This window comes from Castanea sativa, chromosome 1, assembly GCF_040712315.1.
Source record: "Castanea sativa cultivar Marrone di Chiusa Pesio chromosome 1, ASM4071231v1".
NCBI lineage: Eukaryota > Viridiplantae > Streptophyta > Magnoliopsida > Fagales > Fagaceae > Castanea > Castanea sativa.
This window is the reverse complement of record NC_134013.1, coordinates 79,599,429-79,621,572: the sequence shown is the minus strand read 5'-3', so window position 1 is coordinate 79,621,572 and position 22,144 is coordinate 79,599,429. Positions and strand designations below refer to the sequence as shown.

The 22,144-nt window shown below is 31.8% G+C and overlaps 1 protein-coding gene across 2 annotated transcripts; it reads left to right on the top strand.

Annotated features, from left to right (window-relative positions):
• Positions 1–9,877: 9,877 nt before the first annotated feature.
• On the top strand, positions 9,878–11,576 carry LOC142622252 (protein RGF1 INDUCIBLE TRANSCRIPTION FACTOR 1). 2 transcript variants are annotated; one of them, XM_075795698.1, is made up of 4 exons: positions 9,878–10,088; positions 10,198–10,434; positions 10,542–10,682; positions 10,992–11,576. In XM_075795698.1, the coding sequence occupies exons 1-4, from the start codon at positions 10,086–10,088 to the stop codon at positions 11,334–11,336; spliced, it is 726 nt and encodes a 241-aa protein (XP_075651813.1). In that variant the 5' UTR covers positions 9,878–10,085; the 3' UTR covers positions 11,337–11,576. The 2 variants fall into 2 exon arrangements, with proteins under 2 accessions (XP_075651813.1, XP_075651812.1); XM_075795697.1 differs by having other exon boundaries at positions 9,883–10,088; positions 10,189–10,434; positions 10,992–11,574.
• Positions 11,577–22,144: the final 10,568 nt, after the last annotated feature.

Below are 22,144 nucleotides of genomic sequence, written 5' to 3'. Positions count from 1 at the left end.
ACCAACAACAACTTACCACATAAGTTTTATTGTGAAAATGTTGTGAATGTTATTTTTTTTTAATATGAAAAAAAATATCCATGATTGAAAAAAAAAAAAAAAAAAAAGGATCTCATTTCCCCCCCCCCCCCCCCCCTCAATTTGAAATAAAGGATATCTTACGAGTAGGAGGAAAAAGATTTGAAAATTTGTTGTGTGGTTTAGTTTAGTTATGTGTCTTTTGATAGCGAGCATGTGTGGCAATTTAGAGTTTTGGTCCATTCGGTTATTGCAGCTAAAGATGCAGAAGCGATGGCAAGATGGAGAAAACAAAAAGGAAAAAGAAGGAAAATGGCATATGATCTAGGTGACTCGTTAGTGCTAGTCCTCTGATAGATTCAGAGATAGAAGACATAGAAGTCTTACATGGTTTCGGCTACATGGCCTAAAGTCACAGAATGAGAGCTCAAAAGGCTACATCTTCTTCATTCATTCATATAAATGGTGATACATTAGAATAGAACTCATTTTTATAGTAGGAATCACATACACAACAATCACAATTTTAAATTTTGAATTGATTGCTTCAATACTACAATTTCCTCTAACAACCAATTTATTGATTAATTTCAATCCTATGATTTTCGTTACTAATCCAATGTTTTGATTTGGTCTTCAATAATATGGAAATTATACACTTCCATACATATAACTCAATGGTATTAATTGGTCTTCTTTTAATAAAAAAATCATGGTTTAAATATCCCTTCCCCAAACTAAGTGTGCGTTTGACAAAAATTTTTTTTGTCAAGTTATTTTACTATTCAGCTTATTTTTGCTACTATTTATAAATTCTACTGCACTTTTTGATATTATTCATGGGTCTCATGTACTATATTAGCTAACTTTTACTTTTATGTACAATATTTTCAGTAAAATTTTTTTAATTTTACCAAAATAAATAGATTCCAAACAGACTCTTATCGTAACAATTGCAGAATTAAACAAAATTTTTAGTAAACACGGTATGTGAGTGGAGCTTGCCGATCAGGTCCTAGTTTTGTGCCTTATGCACCTTTAAAAAAAAAAAAAAAAAATTACAGGACTTTTGCACATTATTGAATTATTGAAAAGTAAGCAACTCATTATTTAAAACTTTTTGAAATGAATGACGAAGACTGATTGATTATGTTGGCATATTGTGGTTAACACATGTACATGTAGCAGGTTTTAAAATATATTCTTGAAAGGAAAAGGAGTCACACTTCAGATGTCATATATAATATATAGTATATTATAATCGTTATGATGCTCAACAAATGAACCTTTTTTCTTTTCTTTTCGGTTAATGGCACAGAAAAGAAATGTCTTATAATAGAAGAAGTGACCCTTTTAGGATCTAATCTTGGATTTAACTAAGAAAATATTCCGTTTATACTATTCTTTCATTGCTTCCCTCTGAAGGGAATTTTTTTTTTACCTTAGAAGTATGGACATGGGTGTAATACAAGATAGGTAACACAATAATTCTTGAAAAAATAAGATATTTTAAGACGGTGATATAGCAATTAATTAATATGTTTTCACGTATATTTTTTTTCTTAGTTTTAGGTTATTTTATGTTAACTTTTAACTTTCTTAAGTTAATAAAAACTATCAAAATCTTTAAAATTATATCTAAAATAGTAAAATAAAATAGGTACTAATGTATGCCCTTAGGAGAAATGTTAGTAAACCATTTTAGGAAAATTTTATCTAGAATTGAAAAAGTTGTCAAACTTTTTAGCAGTTTTTTCAATTCTCAATAAAAATTCTCTTAAAATAGATGATTAATGTATAACCTAACATACTGTGAAGGGAAAATTCTTAGGTAGTCCAGGAGCATAGAGAAATAGTGCTCCCTCCTCTCACATTTATGGTAGGCCCCACCATGCATTTAATGAATGGGTCCCACCATGAATGTGAGAGGAGGGCGCACCATTCTCCGTGCTCCGAGAGTACCTAAGAATTACTCACTGTGAAGACACACATTAACGGACCCAATAAAATATTACATATTTTTTTCCTCCGAAGATACTGAGAACACACATATAAGAGCATCCACAACAGTGGACCTAAAAATTTAGCTATTTAGCACTACAAAAAATTATTTTATCTATTTTCCCTACTCACTTTACAAAACATCCAGCAACAGTGGATCTATTTTATCTTTCAACACAATAAAATAATATATCTACTACATTATTTTATTAATTTCATTCTTTCTCTTTTTCAAAAAAAAAAAAATCTTTCTTTCTCTCTATCTCACGTCGTGCCTCACTCTCCACTCTCACAAAAAAACTTCTAATTTCTCTCCTCTCCACTTTCTACTCTCACTTTTCTCTATCTTGTCGCCGCTCTCTCCTTCCCACCCATCACCATCCCGAAACCTTCCTCACCAGTGCCAGAGACGAAATCGTCGAAGCTCTCGAGGATCCTGTGGGTTGTGGGTTGTGAGTTGTGATGTGGGTTTGTGTTTTGTGGTGGTTGTATGGAATTTGGACCTGCATTGCTTCGATCTTTCTCTCTACTCTATCTTTGTGGATTTGTGTTTTGTGATGTGGGTTTGGTGGATTGGCATTGCTGGTAGTCCGATCCGGTGTTTTTCTGGTGACTGGATGTCTAATTCGGTGGGTTTTATATGGATTTTATAATCACCATTGCCGGGGAGTTAGCCGGTGAAGCAGAGAGGAGATAAGGGATGCCGGAGAGAGAAAAAGAAAGAAAAAGAGAAAAGATTATTTTAATAAAAGAAGAAAAAGAAGTTTAATAAAATATTATTATTTTAATGAGAGGAAAAGTCAAAAAATTTTAGCTATGGCTCTATTATTGTAACATACATTTTTGTATTTTTGTAAAGCTAAAATAACTATATAACTATTTAGTTTCACTGCTACTAATACTCTAAAAAACAATACCCATGATATTTTTATATATAACTATTTAACTTGACAACTGCTAATGCTCAAAGAAATAATATTCGTGACATTTCTATATCCAACATGACCACACTAGAGATTTTAAAGTTTAAATACTTTTTAACTTTTGCCGGAATATGTCACATCATTCTACTTATTAGATTTTCTCTTACTTTTTCTTGGGGGTGGGTAACTACCAAATCTTGACTTTGCTACAAAGGTGAAAGCTCTAATTAATTCATAAGACTATATAGAAAGGTTAAAGGTACTACTCCAAGGGCACACAATTTACTAAAGACGAATATGTCTAATTAGGCTTCTGTCTTTTTTTTTTTTTTTTTTTTTTTCACTTCTAATAATAAGTAGAGGAGAGGGCTAGCAAATACATATCATTGATTTGGAAATATTTTGTCTAACTTTTTGTTAAAGGTGTACTAAAGTACACTTATACCTTGAAAATTTTTTAAAAAGTGAGAAAATGCGAAAAAAAAGAGGCTTTTAAAAAATTGTACATAAAAGTTTAAAAAATATAAAAGCTAAAAGTTGAGCTTATAAGTTGATACCAAACAAATACCATGATCTACTAATTAATAAGTTTAATTGTCCGTTGGGAATAGTATTTACTCGAAATTGATTGAGGGACACCTATAGACTATATGTTGCAAAAGTTGAATGAGAAATCCCTAAGTTCACTCACCTATCTTGTTGATCAATCATTATGTGTTGTGATGAGGGTAAAACTAATATGACGGTCTGGCTGGTATGATTAAATTAAGGTGACGGGCAATATGGCTTAAAGAGGACGGATGGGTGGTAGACGGACTGAAAGAATTTATGCATCGCTTTCCAAGCTACCTCAAACCACGCTATGAGATTAGGGCTGACATGGCCCTGAGTGTGATTCACGCAAACGTAAATACGAAGAATTCTTGCGCCACACATTAGCCTTAATCAAAGGAATTTTATAAGGAAAGGAATTCTTGAAGGTATGAGAATGGAAAGAGTTTTTATCATAAAAGGAAAGAGCTTGGTAATCAAGGAAAAAAGGCCGACTCTACACCCCTATAAATACATCCAAAACCCCCTTGACTAAAGGTACGCATATCTGACTCAACTCTATCACTTTAGGGTTGAAAAGAAATTCTAACTTGACCTTCGGAGGGTTTTCGGCCGGCACCACACCGGTGCCCTCTTTGAGGTCTATTTGTTTTCTGTTTGCAGGTTTCATCAGTTGTGGAGGGTGCTTGCAACTTACTGGTTTCATCAGTTGTGGAGGGTGCTTGCAACTTACTGGTGATATTCTCAACCTCATCATGTTGCAAATGGGTATCGAAAATTTTAATATTTTTCTCAAGTGCCTAATTTGTTTGCCTAGATTAGGGCCTTGAATCTTTCAATTAGACTACATAAGTACTTATACAAGATAGTTTTTTTTTTTTTCTCGAGCATATCTAACCACTCCACTTGCTTTATTGCTCTCGCTTTCATTTTTAATTAGCATGGGTGAAGTTTGAGTTAGTCATCCCGTTCATCATGCTTGAGCTAGGGTCACATAAAACAGCTCAGGGAATTGACCCTGGAGGACATATATAATATAAAGTAATCCCTTAATTTCTAGTTGTTGCATTTGGATTTAAGAATTTAGTCAGGGTTTGATTTTGCTTGAACAAGGAATGAAAAGTATTTAGTCTTTGTATTTTGTAGTTGAAATTTGTAAATTATGAAGCTTTGCACGTATATGAATTAGAACTCATTAGATGGAAAAGTCATTCCCAGGGCATTCCCAACTTGGTTATGAATTTCTCTACCTTTGCATTGTGTCACTTCCCTTTTCAAATGTTTAACCTTAACTAGGGATTGCAAAAGTTTTCCTTATTATTACTTTACATAGGTTTTCCTATCTCAAAGAGTAGGGAAGTATTTTGTCTATCATTTCATCTTGAATGTGTGTATATATATTATGTCTTATGAGTTGTGCTAACGGGCAGCGTAAATGCCCGTTAACAACACATTTTTGGGTAACTTTTAAGATTTTTGATCATATTTTAGTAATTTTTAAGACAATTTTTTCATTTTTTTTTTTTGAGTGAAACCTAAAAAAAGAAATGTTAACACATTTCTAATGTCTTATTATTAACCAAAACACTAGCCTCTCCACCATCAAAAAAAAAAAAAATCACTAGCCTCTCTCTCTTTTCTTTTCTTTCTGAGGATAAACGGCAGCACTAGTCTCCCTCTCTCTTTTAATATTCTTATCATCATTACTAATGAAGTGCATTTAGCACTTGCATGCATTCGATGTGACAACTTATGCTTCCTGTCGGTAACACTTAGTCAGATTTGTCTTTTGTAGCAAACTGAAATGGTAGATTCTAAAAGTCTTGGTTAGCTAATGAATTACCAAGGCTTGTCCGAAATATTGGTTAAGAGTTTGTTGTAAAGTAGTTAAGCAATAAGCTCCTTAATATGCTTATCAGTGTGGCACTTATAATTAAATAGCCGGTCAAGGAATTTGTAAACCTCTAGTTAGTGCTGGTTTCAAATTAAACCCCACCTTTTAAAAGTTAAAAATAAATGTTATGCTTCTAAAAATGTTTCAATTCAAACTATAAACCTAGTAATACGTGTGATGCCGTTAATTAAACAATGTTTAAACAAAACGACTATTTGTAGCTTGAAGTTAAACAGTGTCAATATATTATAATGGACAAATGCATTGAAATAACAACACAACGTCATTTTGCTTTAGTATATATCTTCCATTAATGGCATCACCATAAATGGGCATAGATATTTGTTTGAATTGAAATATTTTCTACAGTGTAAAGTTTAAGCAATTTGAAATTTCTGAAAATATCTCGTTTAATTTGGACCATGCATCCCTAAATTGGAGGTTTAAAATATAATTTTTTTGGAGGAAGAATATTGAATCTTCATAACATGGTGAACTAGATTAAGATTATCAGAATTTTATGAGTGTAAGATTTTTAAATATTTAGATGGAAAGTATTATTTCTAGTCCATTCCCAGATCATTTTCTTAATTAGGATAGAGCTTTTCTTTACCTTCCATTAATACTTCATTCAAATAATGCATATATAGACTTAAATCCAAATTCTTTGATTTCAAGTTCTCATATCAAAATACAAGAATTTTAGTACGTAGGGATTAATATTTGAGTACACAGTTCAAATCTTTTGCTTGAGCTTGACATGATATAAACTTAAGGTGATGGTATCACATGGGAGAAGAGAAAGAAAGAGAAACATTCCTGCTCTACTTATTAATCGAGAATAGAGCTTCAACTTAACTAAATTTTAAAGAGTAAAATCAAAATACTAACAACCACCTCGCTCATATCCACCCATGGATTTCACTAAATTAAACATATTAATTAATAGTTCTAAAATCTGGAATGCACTAATCATTTTGAAATTTCAGACTCCAATCCAAACTCAGCATCCTTTAAGTTCATATATCTAGACCCATATTTCGACTTTCAAGAGTCTCTTGTAAGTTACAGCTCAGCTTGGATATTTTTAACAGAAACATGCAAGGTTTAACTCTCCTCTCTGTCAAATATCAAATTTTATCTCCAAACCCACGTGGAGCTGATATTTCTAAGGAAGATCCATTAGTCATTAGAGTAGTGATAAACTCTTCCCTTGATTCTTTTTAGATCCGAATCTAAACTTGCCATCCTCGAAGTTCATATATATATATATATATATATATATATATATATATATATATATATATATATATCTCTCTAGAGCCATATGTCATGAGTGTGGTAAGTTTTAGCTTAATTGTGATATTTTAGTGTTGTTAGGGTCCGATTAATGTGTGCCCTTAAAACATACATTAAGTTATCTATTTTTTTTTTAAAAAAATAATTAATTATTGTGTGCCCATGCCCAAGGCACACAAAATTCATATATATATATATATATATATATAGATATATTTCTGGACCCACGTGGAGCTGATAGTTCTAGAAAAGATGGATTAGTCATTAGAGTAGTGATAAACTCTCTCCCCTGATTTTTGGTGGAACAATTTTACCAAAAGCTGTGCTTTGTACTGTGATGAGGCACGCCATGATTGATGACCGCCAGAACTGTAGGTGCATAATTGAATGGGTAGAGAATAAGAGGGTAGAATGGGAATGATGCAAGATAAGCAAATAATTTCTTGACAATGCAAACCCCAAAGTTAACTCTTGGTTGGAGCATAGAGGCTCATGAAGCGAGGTCATCCTCAAACTTAGCACTAAAGCCCTTAATTTATTAGGTCATTTTTATTTTCCTTAATTACTATAGTGCTTAGTGAGTTGTTTTTGTCTGTCAAATGTTTGTGACAAAACCACATTATTATTTAGGCACAGTTTCTCCATTAGTGGAGTGGTTGGTCTTGGTTGTATATGTTGCCATGTTTGATTCCCCAAAAACCGGGTTTCTTTCTTCTCGTACATGTCTTGTTCATAGCTTTTCCGATATATCTTGTTATTGTTAGGAGATGCTGGCACTAGTGACTCTGATTTCTGACCTGGTACAAAGCATTTGAATAGCACATAATGGGTTTGGTTAATTTGCATATTTTGTTGAATGTGTTTGACTGTCCAGAAGAAAATGGAGGATATATAACAAAAGAACATCAAAATTTTGAGTATTTTGATCAATTTAGGTTTGGATGTTAGGACAACTAACCCATCTACATAGCCTGTCAATGAACTATATGGGCCAATTGATCGAGCCCCGCAAAGGACATGAAGTTAAAAAAATAGTTTCTAGGGACACAACCAATGAGCTGGATTGAAGATAAAAATTGCATTAAAAAAAAAAAAAAAAAAAACTCAAGATAGGGCATATATATTAGCACTGACACATTGGACACATGAGATGGAGTCCCCTAATCAAGAAAAAATTAATGGAAATTTTTCAAATTTTTTCACTTCCACTATTTTAGAGCAATCAAATGGGACGTTTAGAAGAAAACATGATTTCATATGTTTAATGGTATTGCAATTTATTATCACATAAAAATAAACTTTATGTGAGAGACTCATAAATATACGGTTACTCATATTTAAGAAAACCGTAATATCGCTGTATAAGATGTGGTAAATAAAAGATATTTTTTCCGTCCCACTTAGGTTGTCCTCTATTCCATTATAGGATGTTTCAAAATATTGTCCTGTTTTTAATAATAAAAGTCATTAATTTACTAATGTTCCTATTATACCTCTATTTAATTTTTAAAACTATTCCATTTGAAAAGAAAATCAACTTTATTTAAGGATAGTTTTGAATACTAATATATTTTTAAAAATTAAATAAAATAATAAATAATGTTTCTTACAAAATTTGATCTTTCTGGGACAAATTAAACAGGACGATGGGAGCAAAAGAAACAAAGAAACACTAGCTCCTGTAAATGGTACCAAATAATGAATTAGATATGTACGAATCAACATTAGGAGAAGAGGACCATATCCAGGAAGTTGACACGGTGTTAGCTGTGAATTTTTAAAACAAATCTATGGGATCCAACGGTTCACACAGTTTGGATCAGGGTCAAATCAGTAGGCAGTAAATTTTGGCAACTCTTCTAGGTAGAACATCAATGAGGTATTTAATAACTTGTTGTCATGATCACTTCTTGGATTACCAGAGTAAATTAAGTAAATTCTTTAATTATTTATATATATATATATATATTTTGAGAAACGATTATCTATATATCTTGGATTCTAAATGGTGCTATGGAATCATTTGGGTATTTAACCTTGTACTTTTTTCCATGCTAAAATGAATGGAATTTCACAGTTTTAAACTCCAATATATATGTGTTATATCTTGTGATTCCTTAATAATATGTTATGCTCCACTAATTGTTATTTTATGCTTTGCGTTATTAAGAATGTTACATTTTATACTCTATTAATTATAGTCTGTTGTATTATGTGTTTTTGAACTTTGATTATTTAAGGGAGAGACAAAAATATAATAAATTGTGATTAATGAAATATAAAATGTCGCACATATATTGACAGTAGTGGGGATTTTGATTGCTATTACCAATTCTCAATTTTTTTTTTTAAAACGCCCCTTTCTTGCGCTGAGCTCTAGTTTCTCCCCTCTGAGGTCTGAGACACAATAAATAGTAGAAATAATATACTAAAAAAGAAGAATTAATTAAGAGAGGAGCAGAAAGAAAATATCTAGCAAAAAAAACTATTTTCATAGAAAAGATTATTTCTTTTAAGTAAAGACCCTTTTTTGCTTTTCGTACGTAGTGTTTTATTAACCGACTTGGCCGACTTAATAACAAGGCAGTGATAAAGTAGCTCGAGTCTATCTCCACACTTTTGGATCAAACTCAAGCAGGAGTCTTTAACTCAAAAAAATAAACGACAATTAAAAGAACCGTAGTTATGTTGCACAAACCGACCAATGTATGTGTTAGTACTAGTCTCTTAAATTTAAATGAAAATAAATAATAAAAAAATCGAGAGTCGGAACTAGGGTTTTTAATCTCCTTTATTTGGTTAACCAAAAAAATCTCCTTTATTTGGAGAACTAGGGTTTCTATTATTGTAACTAATATTATTTCAATTAAAAATAATTTAAAAAAATCAGCATATTATTATTGTGTTTTTTCTTTATTTCGAAGTCCAATTAATGCAAGTGGGAACTGGGAAGCTCCAACAACCTATTTCACCAATCAAGAGATTAGAATCAAAGAAAAAAATTGGTTAAAAAAAATCTGCTATTGCAGCTCCTTCAAGAAGAGTTTTAGTTAGTTTAGCATCAGAGCTCTTTAGCCAAGGAGATGAGAGAAAAAAAAAATTAATTAAAAAAAAGGTTTTAGACAATGGGAGACATGGAAACAGTGCCCACGTTCCCCTCATATCTTACTTCCTTTCTTTATTGCTTTCTCTCTCTCTCATATGACAAAGCCCACCTTATTGACAAAATGTTGTTTAGCTCTTCAAGGAATAAATATATACCCTTTCCTTTCTTGTGAAACTCCATAAATACTCATATCTCCATGCCCTAGTCTCTCTCTCTCTCTTTCTCTACTGTTTACACCACTACCTTGATAACAGCTCAAAGAGAGCTCTATCTTTGAAGTGTTTATGTGATCATGGTGTGTTTCTCTCTCTTTCTCTGTAGCAAAGTTCTAATTGACTTTTTTTTAGTTCATATGTATTTATTTATTGGGTTTTTGTTACAATTCATCTGTTTAGGGAATTCAGAAGCCTGCATGGTTGGAAGCCCTCTACACACAAAAATTCTTTGCTGGGTGCTCCTATCACGAAACAGCAAAAAAGAATGAGAAAAACGTTTGCTGTTTGGATTGTTGTACAAGTATTTGCCCCCATTGTTTGCCTTCACATCGATTCCACAGGCTTCTTCAGATTCGTCGATATGTATATCATGATGTTGTTCGGCTCGAAGATCTTCAGAAGCTCATAGACTGCTCTAATGTTCAGGTAATTGCTTCACAAAATAAGGTTAATTTTCTCTAGCTACTGTTATGTTTCAAGCATAATTTAATTATTACTACATAATTTTGCTGAATTAAATGAAACTCCAATAGGGTTATACAATCAATGGTGCCAAAGTGGTGTTTATCAAGAAGAGACCTCAAAACAGGCAATTCAAGGGTGCTGCAAACTATTGCACTTCCTGTGACAGAAGCCTCCAAGAACCATTTTTACATTGCTCTCTAGGGTGCAAGGTAATTAATTGTGATGATTATGTTTTTTACCATATAATTTTCTTTTCAAGCTAAACTTTAAACTAATTTCCATGATTACTGAGACGAATACCAAATTTTATAAGTCATCATAATTCCAATATATCAACACAGATGCTCATTTTATGTAGCAATAAAACCCTTTAGAATGCAATTCAATTGGTCCATAGAAATTAAAGTAGATTAATTGCGATTGAATCATGCACATGACGTGCAATTTTGTACTAAAAAGCATCAAAATTCTAAGATTTATAGCTTAGTTCGTGACAATATTGAATGTGAACTATGTAGGTTGATTTTGTGCTGAAGCGCTATAAGGACCTTTCTCCATTCCTAAAGGCTTGCAACACTTTACAACTAAGTCCTGACTTCTTAATGCCACAAGACATGGGAGACGACGAGATGACTAATGAGACACCTCATTCTACAATTGTGGACTGTGATGAGCCAATGATCTCGTCCTCAGGTTCATCAGGGTCTGAGAACATGAGTGTGGCATGCACTCAGATTGTCCGAAAGAAGAGAAGTGGGCTATATGTGTGCGCAAGATCAGCTAATAGGGTTTCTAATAATGAAGACATGGCTACAAGCATGAGTAGAAGAAAGGGCATCCCCCATAGATCTCCTATGTGTTAATTAGCAACAAAGCACTGCTATTAGCCAATTACTACTACTACTACAATTTTAATTTTGATACTTTGACTGAATCCTACAAATGCTTATTGTCTCTCTCTTTCTCTAAAAATTAAAGTTTTAAGTTAATTTAATCACTTGGTCGGGGTGTTTTGTCTTAATGGCATCACGTGATTCCCAATTCCAAGTTATGGTTTTGTACATTTTTCTAAGGTTTTCTTCATAGTTCATATCATATGATTATTATTATTATTTACAATATTATTATTATTTACAACATTATTAATTCAAATCATGAATTAGAGTGTCTTCCAGCACCATATAGGCATACACTTCTAAACCTACCAGATTTATTTGCACATATTTATAGCTTGTAGTCTATGATAGTGCAAGGCATTTTGTACACTTAAGCATACGAATACCTATGGAGGCACACGTGAATTCCCTGCGTGTGCTTGGCAAATTGATCATTAACTAACACTAAAATACAATGTTATTGCTAAACCCTATAATCTTTGTCACACTCTCATGATGGGCTCCTAAAAAGGGGCTTCCTTTGACTTTGACTACAACTAGGGACCCTACTGAGTACACCGTCCTTCCTTGAAGAGATAGAGAAATAGGGTTTGAACAGTAATTTTGACTAGTCAAACCCTCACGATTAATATAGTGATTAAGGTGCTGAAAGAACTAAAATGAATATTTATATGAGTGTTGCTTCATGAAACATTCTCTCTCTCTCCCTCTGCCTCTCTCTCTTATTGTATCATATGAGTTCAGCCTAATTAAGAGCAAGGCCTCCATTCGTTTTATAGTATTGACTCCATATCAAACACATTGCCTCTTTTAGACGTCAAAGAGTTTCTTTCTTACTACTATATCATTTCCATTGGTTAATATATAGACCATCCAAGTTTATCTTAGAAAGAAATTCAACAAGTCTGTTGTTTCAAGAACATTAACATTTTTTGGAAAATAAATCATGTTTCAAAAAGCATTTTTTAGAAAACTATTTCATTTTCCTGTGTTTGGTAGCAACCTTAAAATAAGTTTAAAAACTATCATTTTACCTTTCTTATTTATCTTAGAGTGAGATAGAGTTGTTTTTCAAAAAAAAATTAGTGAAAAACAACTATCTCATGTTAAGATAAATAAAGGAAATTAATAGATACTTTTCCTTTAACTCTTTTTTTTTTTATACTACCAGATAAAATAAAATGCGAAAAATTATTTTCACATTAAGTTCTTCATAGAAACAAATGGATTTATAAAAGATTTTGTGGTAGATGTTCTGATTACACTTATGGTCCGTTTGGATTGAGGGAGAGAGATGGGGAATAGAGTAGAGTGGAGTAGAGTAAATTTAACACAAAATTAACTTATTTTTAGTCAACTCTACTTTACTCTCCTCTACTCCCCTCCTTCTCCTTCCCTTCAAACAGGCCATTAGTTTTGTCTTTATCAATTATATTGGTTTCATGACCTTTTTTTTTCACAGCCACAAAAGGTCTAAAATCCGGGGATTGACAAAATTGGGTCATTAAACCCACTAATTGTACCACAAATAAAGAAGTCCAATATGGCTTAGCAACTTGATGACAGCAAGAGGCCCACGATACAAGCTACCTCAGGGAGGCCTAGTGATCCCCCAGTTCGTCACAAGGCTGTCCTAGATTATGAAACCCACAATCACCTACAAATGGGCACCTAATTTCTATAGAAGGGTGGCACAGGGCACAGCTTACAACCCAAGCCCATGATGAATCCAAAATTTTTTATACTCATTTGATTAGGAAATAAAGTTGTAAACAAGTCGGGTACTAAAAGTTCAAAACTGTTCATTTATTTTTATTTCAAATATGGGATAAGCTCGAATATATTACCAAACTAAATTATAAATCTAAACTTATTGTATTTTATTTTCAAACAAGATCAACTTTTTCATTATTTACTTGATTATTAACTTATTCTCTTCTCACATATATATAGTAAATTCTTTGACTAATTTTTATTTATTTATTCATAAATCTGTACTAATAATTAATAACTAATCTATAGTTGAAATTATATTATTTAAGTTAATGAGTAAGAATGATTTTTTGTTTATAATTCGATAAAGATTAGAAATACAAACTTAGTATTATTAAAAACTATATATAATTTTACTAAAAATGTACAATTTATATTATTAATTAATTAATAATAATAATTCAATCATTTATAAACTTATTTATAAATTGACACAATTCAATCTCAGGTGATCTACATAAGTATATTTAAAACATTTACATATATATATATACTTTATCCAACTTCATGTTCATGAGCTAAAGGTAGGCTTGGGCTTATAATAAGAGAGATGGGTTTGCTTGGATGGGGAATAAATCAAAGTGAATAGTTGTCTGTTGCACCGCTTGGTCGATTTGTCCACTTGGGGACACATGCAGTGCACCAAGGGAATCAAGCCCAAGTCAGCCTAGGCATCCACGTTACCTTTCCTCAAGCCATCACCAAAATAAGTAGTCCACCACCATAATTGATTACTATTTTAACTACCCACTTCTAAAATTTGTTGTCACATTGTTAAAAGCAAGAGAATCCTTCCCCTAACAATTAGCGCCAAAAACTACTTTCCCTCCATTAATTACTAATCTCAACAACCATGAGAACAAATTTGAAGCTCATTGTCCTAAACAATTCAAACAAACTTGAGTTGAGAAGATAGTAAGCTCCATGGAGCGAACATGCCTCCCCATCACTATTTAAAACGGGAGAAGAAAACCAATATTGCAAGAGACAAGCATAGTATATAAAATAGCAGAAGCAACAGGAAAATAAAAAACTCTTAACTTGAACAACCCCCCATTCTCATCCCTTTTTTCTCTAGACTGCCTAGAGAGATATTTTACTTTTTATTTATTTTTTGGTTTTTTTTTTTTAATATAAACAACTCTCGAGCAATGTTAGGGTCACAAAAACTTACACAATTTTTGCCACAACTCGCCACATGGCAAGTTGTAGCAAGTTTTGAGTAGTGGAATGGATTTTTTTTCTCTACCATTTGCCATGTGACAAGTTGTGGCAAAAGTTATCTAAGTACCCATTTTGGTACAACTGAAACAGACCCAATGTCTGCGTTTCAGCATTTTCCTGCAATGGCTTTTTTTGCTTTTCCAATAAGTCTCGTGCACTGTTCACGGAACCCATAAATCACTTTTTTCAACAAAACTTTTATTAAAAATGGGTCTCACTACACTATTCACACATTTAAAAATTATTTTATTACAGTGTTTTTAGTTTTTAAATTTTAATTTTTAACAAAATAAGCGGTATCTAAACACACCATAAGTTTTTTTGATTTAGCATTTTTGGCATCGTATTTTGCTTTTTCTTTGGGGGGGGGGGGGGGGGGGGGGGGGGAATTGGGGACCACTCCCATTTCCAAAAGTCCAAACTATTGGTGAATGCAAGAAGTATCTGATAAGATGTCCAAGGTACCACAATACAATAAGTCCAATCCAGGCGCAAGAAACCACTAGTGTTGGCCCAACAAATAACCATTAAGAGCCAGCTTATATATCTGACTAAATATATATTGTCACTGGACATTGAAACTGGCATGAGCAGTAGCAACTAGCAACACCCCCAACTTTTTATAGGAATTAGAGGAGTAATTCCACGATGTGGAGTTAGCTGAATCAGAACCGTGCAGTTCAAAACATTAAAGGCTTTGAACTGACCCTCTTTAATGTGTTCTATGATTTTGGAGTTTCCACACCATTTATTTGCTCTACATGGTCCAGATTTTTATTTTCCTCAACATGGAATTCACTTTAATAATTGATGATACAATGAATATTTCAACTCCTTTTGTCACTACTAATTAATAAGCCTTTGAAAAAAGAGTTATATTCTCCACCCTCCCCGGTTTTAAAATGATTAGTTGTTTGAATTCATCTCTCTAATTGATCCCCACTGTAGAACTATCTTCCTATCGATTTCATTATGAATGGGATGTGCAATAGCCCATTTTATCTGACCCTTATTGCTTAAAGCTTTTTGATAGGCTTATTGCTTAAAGCTTAAGCTTTGTATAAATATTGTATCATTATGAAATACTATATATCTGTGATTGTATAGTATAGATTTTTTATTTTTTATTTTCGTTTTTTGTATTTTCTTCTTAAGTTATAGGACAGTCTTATGTCTTTTTTTTTTTTTTAAATACACTTAAAACTTGATATCCCAACTAATAAGAAAATTACTCATCACACTATAATTACACAAATTATTAAACTAATTCTACTCCAATTGAAACTCTATACTAAAGTTCGAAAAAGCTTTAAATAAATTTTTGTTTCTATTTTAATTATTTTAATCATCTAACAACAAAAATTGTGGTTTTACACTATAAACTTCTGTATATGAATTTTGTTATTCACTTTTCAATGATATTTTTTGGACTCTTTTTTCAATAACTAAAGTTTATTAACACTTTGGAAGGGAAAATGTAATTATTACTAGTTATGTTTAGCTATTGCAATTTCATATTAGAGTTTGTTGATGAGATGGACACAACCTAATCCAAAAACTTTACCCAACAATTTTATTATATTAACTAACCATTTGCTCTTATTGTTATTATTCAATGTGAAACTTAACTATAAACTCAACAGAATTATAAAATAGGAAGCTATATGTTAGCTTTTACTAAACAAACTCTTTTTGTCTTTTTTTTTTTTCGCATTTTTGTTATAATAATAACTAGAGTTTATTAATCCTTGGAGAGAAAATTTATAATTAGTATTAGTCTACCATCATCATCATCTACTTATGTCTTATACATAATTAATGTGCATCTTATTCGGCAAAAAAAAAAAAAAAATTAATGTGCATCTTATTTCCCAAAATAGAAGTGCATTTGACCATATGAGAGAGTCAATCTAAAGTTATGTTCAACTATCTTGTAATATATATCATTAGAATAATAAGTATGGTAGTATACTATGAAGCTAGTAAGGAATTTTTTTATAACGATTCTTCCCTCACTCTCTCTCTCCTATTTTGTATTCCCCTTTTTTCTATTTTCCAAGGGCATCGAATAATCTTTCCTTGGTGCATATTATGGAACATGACTATCATTATTGACCTTAAATCAAATGCATGACAGAGAGTAGAAATAAACTTATTTATTAATCCTTAATGGAAATCTCAATCAAGAAACATATCCTGTCTGAAATGGAGAATCCGAGTCTACCCAATCGGTCCCAGAAAAAAATTAAATCACATATATAATGTACAATCTGATTACAAAATTTGTGCTTTGTACCCATAAAGGGACCCACTATACTTTTTTTATTCGTTTAGCAAAAGGTATTTATTGATTCTTTTTTCTGCAAATCTTACATAATTTATTACACTTTTTTTGTCTTTAGGCATAACAAACTCTTTCCTCATAATGGTGGCATCCTAAGCTTAAGGTCTTTGTTTATTTCTTTTTTTTTTTCTACTCACCTAATGTCTAATTTCTTTCTCTAAAGTATTTCTATGCTAATGTCATCTTTTCTTTTCTTTTTATTAGGTTTCACTACTGCTAAGAATATTGTATGTGTATGATCTTGAGAGCCACTTGTGAAAACCTTTATACAAAGAAGTTTCATTTGTTTATTTTGTTTCTCAAAACATACAATTCATTAAGATGCTCGGCCAATGACGGCACTCACCAGAAATAGATTTCCTTTATGAATTGAGCGGTCTAGAAATGTTCTAACTCCATTGTATGAGAATCTGTCTGTTTTCTTTTAAACTTTCCAACTTAAAGTAACACTTAGAAATTAAATGGCCAGGCAGTTATAACTTATACGAGTTACAAATTTATAGTATATATATATATATACACTATATATATGTTACAGAAAATCCCCACGCCTTCCTACTTCAAGACTACTCGATCTAAATTCATGAACCCCTCAAGCCTTTAAGGCTCGGAGAGATACCAACTCGCCTAACATGAGCGGTGGTTATAGTGAGGAATATTGAACCAGCTATCCAAAATTAACTCAAATTAAGTATCTTTTCTCAAAAAAAAAAAAAAAAAATCTCAAAGTATTAGGAATTCAGGTTTCTCAAAAGAAAAAGTATCAGGAATTCAGGATCATAATGTATGCATGTAAAGAAGAGGGCTGTGTAGGATTCCATTTTGAACCAGAATATGGGTCACACATTCTAGCATCAAGCCACGTTTTCATAACTTAATTTGGTGAATCAATCTTTCAAAGATTAAAAAAAAAAAAAATGGAACTGTCTTTTGCAGCTTATTTTCCAGTAAGGATTTCCTTCCTCGTACTTTCTGATTCTTCTCTTTTTCTAAGTTTTTGCTTCTTTGATTTTCTCTATTATGGCCAACCAAAAACAAAAAAGCGAAAGTATTTTGGAAAGAACAAAACAAAAAGCACGAGGAAGAAAAGGAAAAAAACATTATGGGATGGGATGCTAAGTCCTAACATGAAAAAGAAATGCCAGCTATATATTGCATTCACATGCACAAGAATAATTTATCAAACAAAATAGGACAGAAAAGAAGCAACAAATTATAAAAATAAGGGTGAAAATCTTTCTTTTCCCTCTTTTATTTTTTATTTTTTGGTTTTAATTAAGCCCTTGTAAATTCTTTTTTTCATTTATATCCTTTATTCTTTAAGTCATTATAAGCAGTCCAATTCTTTACATGAGTTCAATTTAGATTATTGTGTTTTCCTCGACTACATGTTTTTTTACGACGTGGTATACTCATCCATTGTTTTGAGGTTGACATCCAAATTCAGGTGCTAGTGTTGTGTGTCAGTGTGAAATGGGTGGAGAAGAAAAGATAACGAATCATGAAATGGTTTCATGTATTCATGTCAGCTACCCCTTTATGTTTGTGAGTTTTAAAATGAGCAAAATGAAATGAAATGGATTAATGTCACCTTTATAGGAGACTCTAAAATGTCACATGAAAAATGTTCTGCCTAGAAAAATTTGTATCAATTGGAATTTCTGGCCTGTTTGGATGTTTAAAAAAAGAGGGGGAATAGAGTAGAGAGAGTGAGAGTAATTCAATTACCTTGTTTGGAAGTTTTTTAAGGAAGGAATGGGAGGGGTTTCAACTACCTTTAACCCCACATTTTTAATTTCCCCAAATTAGAGAGATTTAGAGGGAGAGAATAGTAGATAAATTATTGACCAAATGAATTCTCCAATTTACCCTTTCTAAATTAACAAAATTACAAACTGATTATATAAATAATAATCTTTGTTTGTTTCCTGAGAAAATTTAAGGGGAATGAAAAAAAATGAATCTCACTATTTCCTGAGCCAACCCGGCGAGCACAACGAAGAGAACCACGTTCTTAGCCAAAATCTGAGCAATCGTAACCCATCACGACTAGACCTGTTCGGGTTGGGTTGTGCCAGCCTTGGTCCAACCACGACGAACAGCCGTGCTCAGGTTGTTCGGCACTACGGACAACGATTTCTTCACCAGGTCCTTCTTGCAGCCGCAAATGGAGTGGTGGCTTAGATCTTTGGAGTGCTTTTCGCCGACAATGGCTTGCGGTGGAGTGGCTTCGTTTGCGGCGGCGATGCCAAACAATTCAATGTTGGTGGTTTTTTCCGATGCCACCACTGGACGGCGTTGCGCCTCCGGGTTCGCCGTTATAGACACGGTCGAAGCCGACATTTGATTTTGAAATTTTGGTACTCAAAATTTCAACTTTCCAATAAAATCCCAAAAGAGGAAAGAGGTGAGAGAGAGGTTAGGATTGGTGGGGAGGTGAATCGGTGGTCTTGGGGATTCGTAGGTTTGGGTTTTGGGGTTGAAGGTGGCTGCTGCCATGGGTGTTTGGGGAGTGAGAAACTGTGGGAATTGTTTTTTTCTTGGGAAAGTTGAGGAAATTGGAGGTTTTTTATTTTATTTTTTTTTGAGGTAATAAAAATTATTTTATAATAGTTAATAGTAGTTTTATACTTTTAATATTTTATTAGTGGTATTTGATGTAATGAGAACGTTGATTAAATAATTTTTTAATCTAACAAATTAATCATAAACCAATGTTGCAAGTCCATTTTCAAATAGGGGTAAATTTGTCTATTTAAATCATTACCTCTCCTCTCCATCTTAATTTTTAAAACATCTAAATAAGAAAAATGGTTAATTACTCTCTTCCCTTTACAAATTTTAAAAGCATCCAAACAGGGTGGAGGATAACTATTCCCCTCTACTCTCCTCCCTCTCTAAACTTCCAAACAGGCCATTCATTAGGAATTGAAATATATTATAGATTTAGAAAAATAAAGGTTTGCATAAAAGAAAAATTAATATTAGATGTGGTTCGTAAACAATTTTCCCCCCAATTCTTAGGTTGATTCTTGAATTCAAACATGCAACGTGGCTTAATAATTGTATCACTTGGAGAAAAAAAAAATGCGTATCTAACCCCAACAACCATACTTGGCACAAGTAATATTAAAAAAAAAAATTGGGTATGTATTATTAATCAGCAAAAATAAAATTTGGGAGTCCATTATGAAGTAGATTTGGACAGCAACTCCACTCCCCACCAGTTTGCAAGTCACTTCTTTTTATTCATTTTTATATATATTAAAAATGCAAAATCAATTATTCTCCCTGCAACTTTACAAAGAATCAATCAACATGATTGCATAAACTTCCGCAACTGTTCGCTAGCTTGTATTGTCACTCCACAGTCCACAGGTATGAACAAAGTCATCATATGTTCTTCCTCAACACAAAAATTTTGATATATCATTTAGTTTTGAATTTTCTTTTTTTCTTTTTTATTAATGAGAAGGGTGATTTGAACTCAAGTAGTTAAATCTTTTCTAGTACTTGCATGAATAAGGTTATCCTAAAATAATTAATTCCAAACTTAAGATTAAAAAATCTATTGTATATGTACACTAAAAAGAAATTTCATTTTTATGTCTTATTTTAATATTGAATTCATCTGTTTTAGTGTTGATTTTATTCAAATAGTTAATACCCTAACTTATACAACTTGAGTAATATCTCTAATTAAATTGTGCTTTAGCCTTTAAGAACACATATATTAATATTACAAATGAAAAAAATAATAATTTTAATAATTAAATCATTTAACAACAAAATTAAGCCAAAACCTCAATTCATTAATGAAAAACAATCCAATTTCTTTTTCTTTTTTTAACGAAAAAGAAGTTAAGTAAAGATAGACTTATGTAAGAATTTGGACCGATAGATCTAATTTAGCCAAAATTTATATATGATATAAAAGTAAAAGGATATAGGGAGAATTCTAAATTAAATTTAGTTAAACTTTCAAAGAAATACAGTCATGAAAAAATTCACTGAAACTTTAAATTATATGATAAGGATATGGGTGGAATTCCACATACTAAGAAATTAACACAAAGCATAAACAAAATTTTAAAATATAAAAATAGATAAACATTGATATATAAAGTCTTAACAATCAATAAATAAAAGTAACTTGGAATGAGATTGCATTACAGCACATGAAAGACAACCAGATTTTTCGTAGTGATAGTTAATTGATAGTCAAACAAAATTTTAAAATATAAAAATATATAAACATTGATATATAAAGTCTTAACAATCAATAAATAAAAGTAACCTAGAATGAGATTGCACTATAGTTAGGGGTGTTTGCTAAATTACACAAACCATACAAACTGCAAAAAACACACCAAAATCGCCCACAAAATAGCATAACTATACTGCACCGCACCACATGGTGCAATGCAGTTTGCGGTTTTATAATGAGAAAACCGCACAAACCACACCGCTCCACACCCTCTCCATATATTAATATATATATTTTTTTTCATATTAATTATATTATCTAATAGTTTAATACCCTAGTTTAAAAAAAAATAGTTTAATAGCCTTAGCAAGTATTGATTTGGAAAACCAATCCAAAATAAAGAAAAATTAGCTCAATAGTTTAAAACTTGGCCCAAAATAAAGGGAAAAATTAGTTTTGAGCAAGGCAGGAAAAGCCCAAAATTTGAAAAATATACCAATTTCAAACCGTTCAAACCGCGTCTTAAATGCCTCACCACACATGTGACTATAAAAATGAGGTGCAGTTCGATTTTGATTTTGACTAAACTCTAAACCACACCACACCTCACTACACATGTAACCGCAAAAATGAGGTGTAGTGTAGATATAATTTTGGCTAAATTGCACTGCAAAGTGCGGTGCTAAAAATGGATTAAAACCACACTGTACCGCCCCACAAACACCTCTTATTACAACACATGAAAGACATATTTTCTACCAGATTTTTCGTAGTGATAGTCAATTGCAAAAATCAAAACACTTACATACTAAACACATAGAATAACCAAAACCCAATACACATAAAATAATTCAATTGTTGAGAATTTAAAAATGAAAAATAAAAATTACTTAAGAGAAACCAAGAACTTAAATGGGTGCCCTTTTTTTTTTTCCTTTATAGTAAACTTCGTTTGACATAATATTCATACATACAAATTTAGAAACAAATAACAATAAGTAAAATGAATTTATTTAATCAAAACTATCATATACCAAAGTTGGTGTGCTTAAGTTGTAACTTTAAAAAAACAATAAACAAAAACGTGAAGTGCAAAAGAGATTCTTTGGAAAGAACATTGGTGATTATACATAAGTTTTGATAATAAATTTTTAGCTGGTGTAGGGTTTAAATTTCTAAAACTTAAATGTATGTTACATGTTTTGTTAAAACACTTATTATTACTTA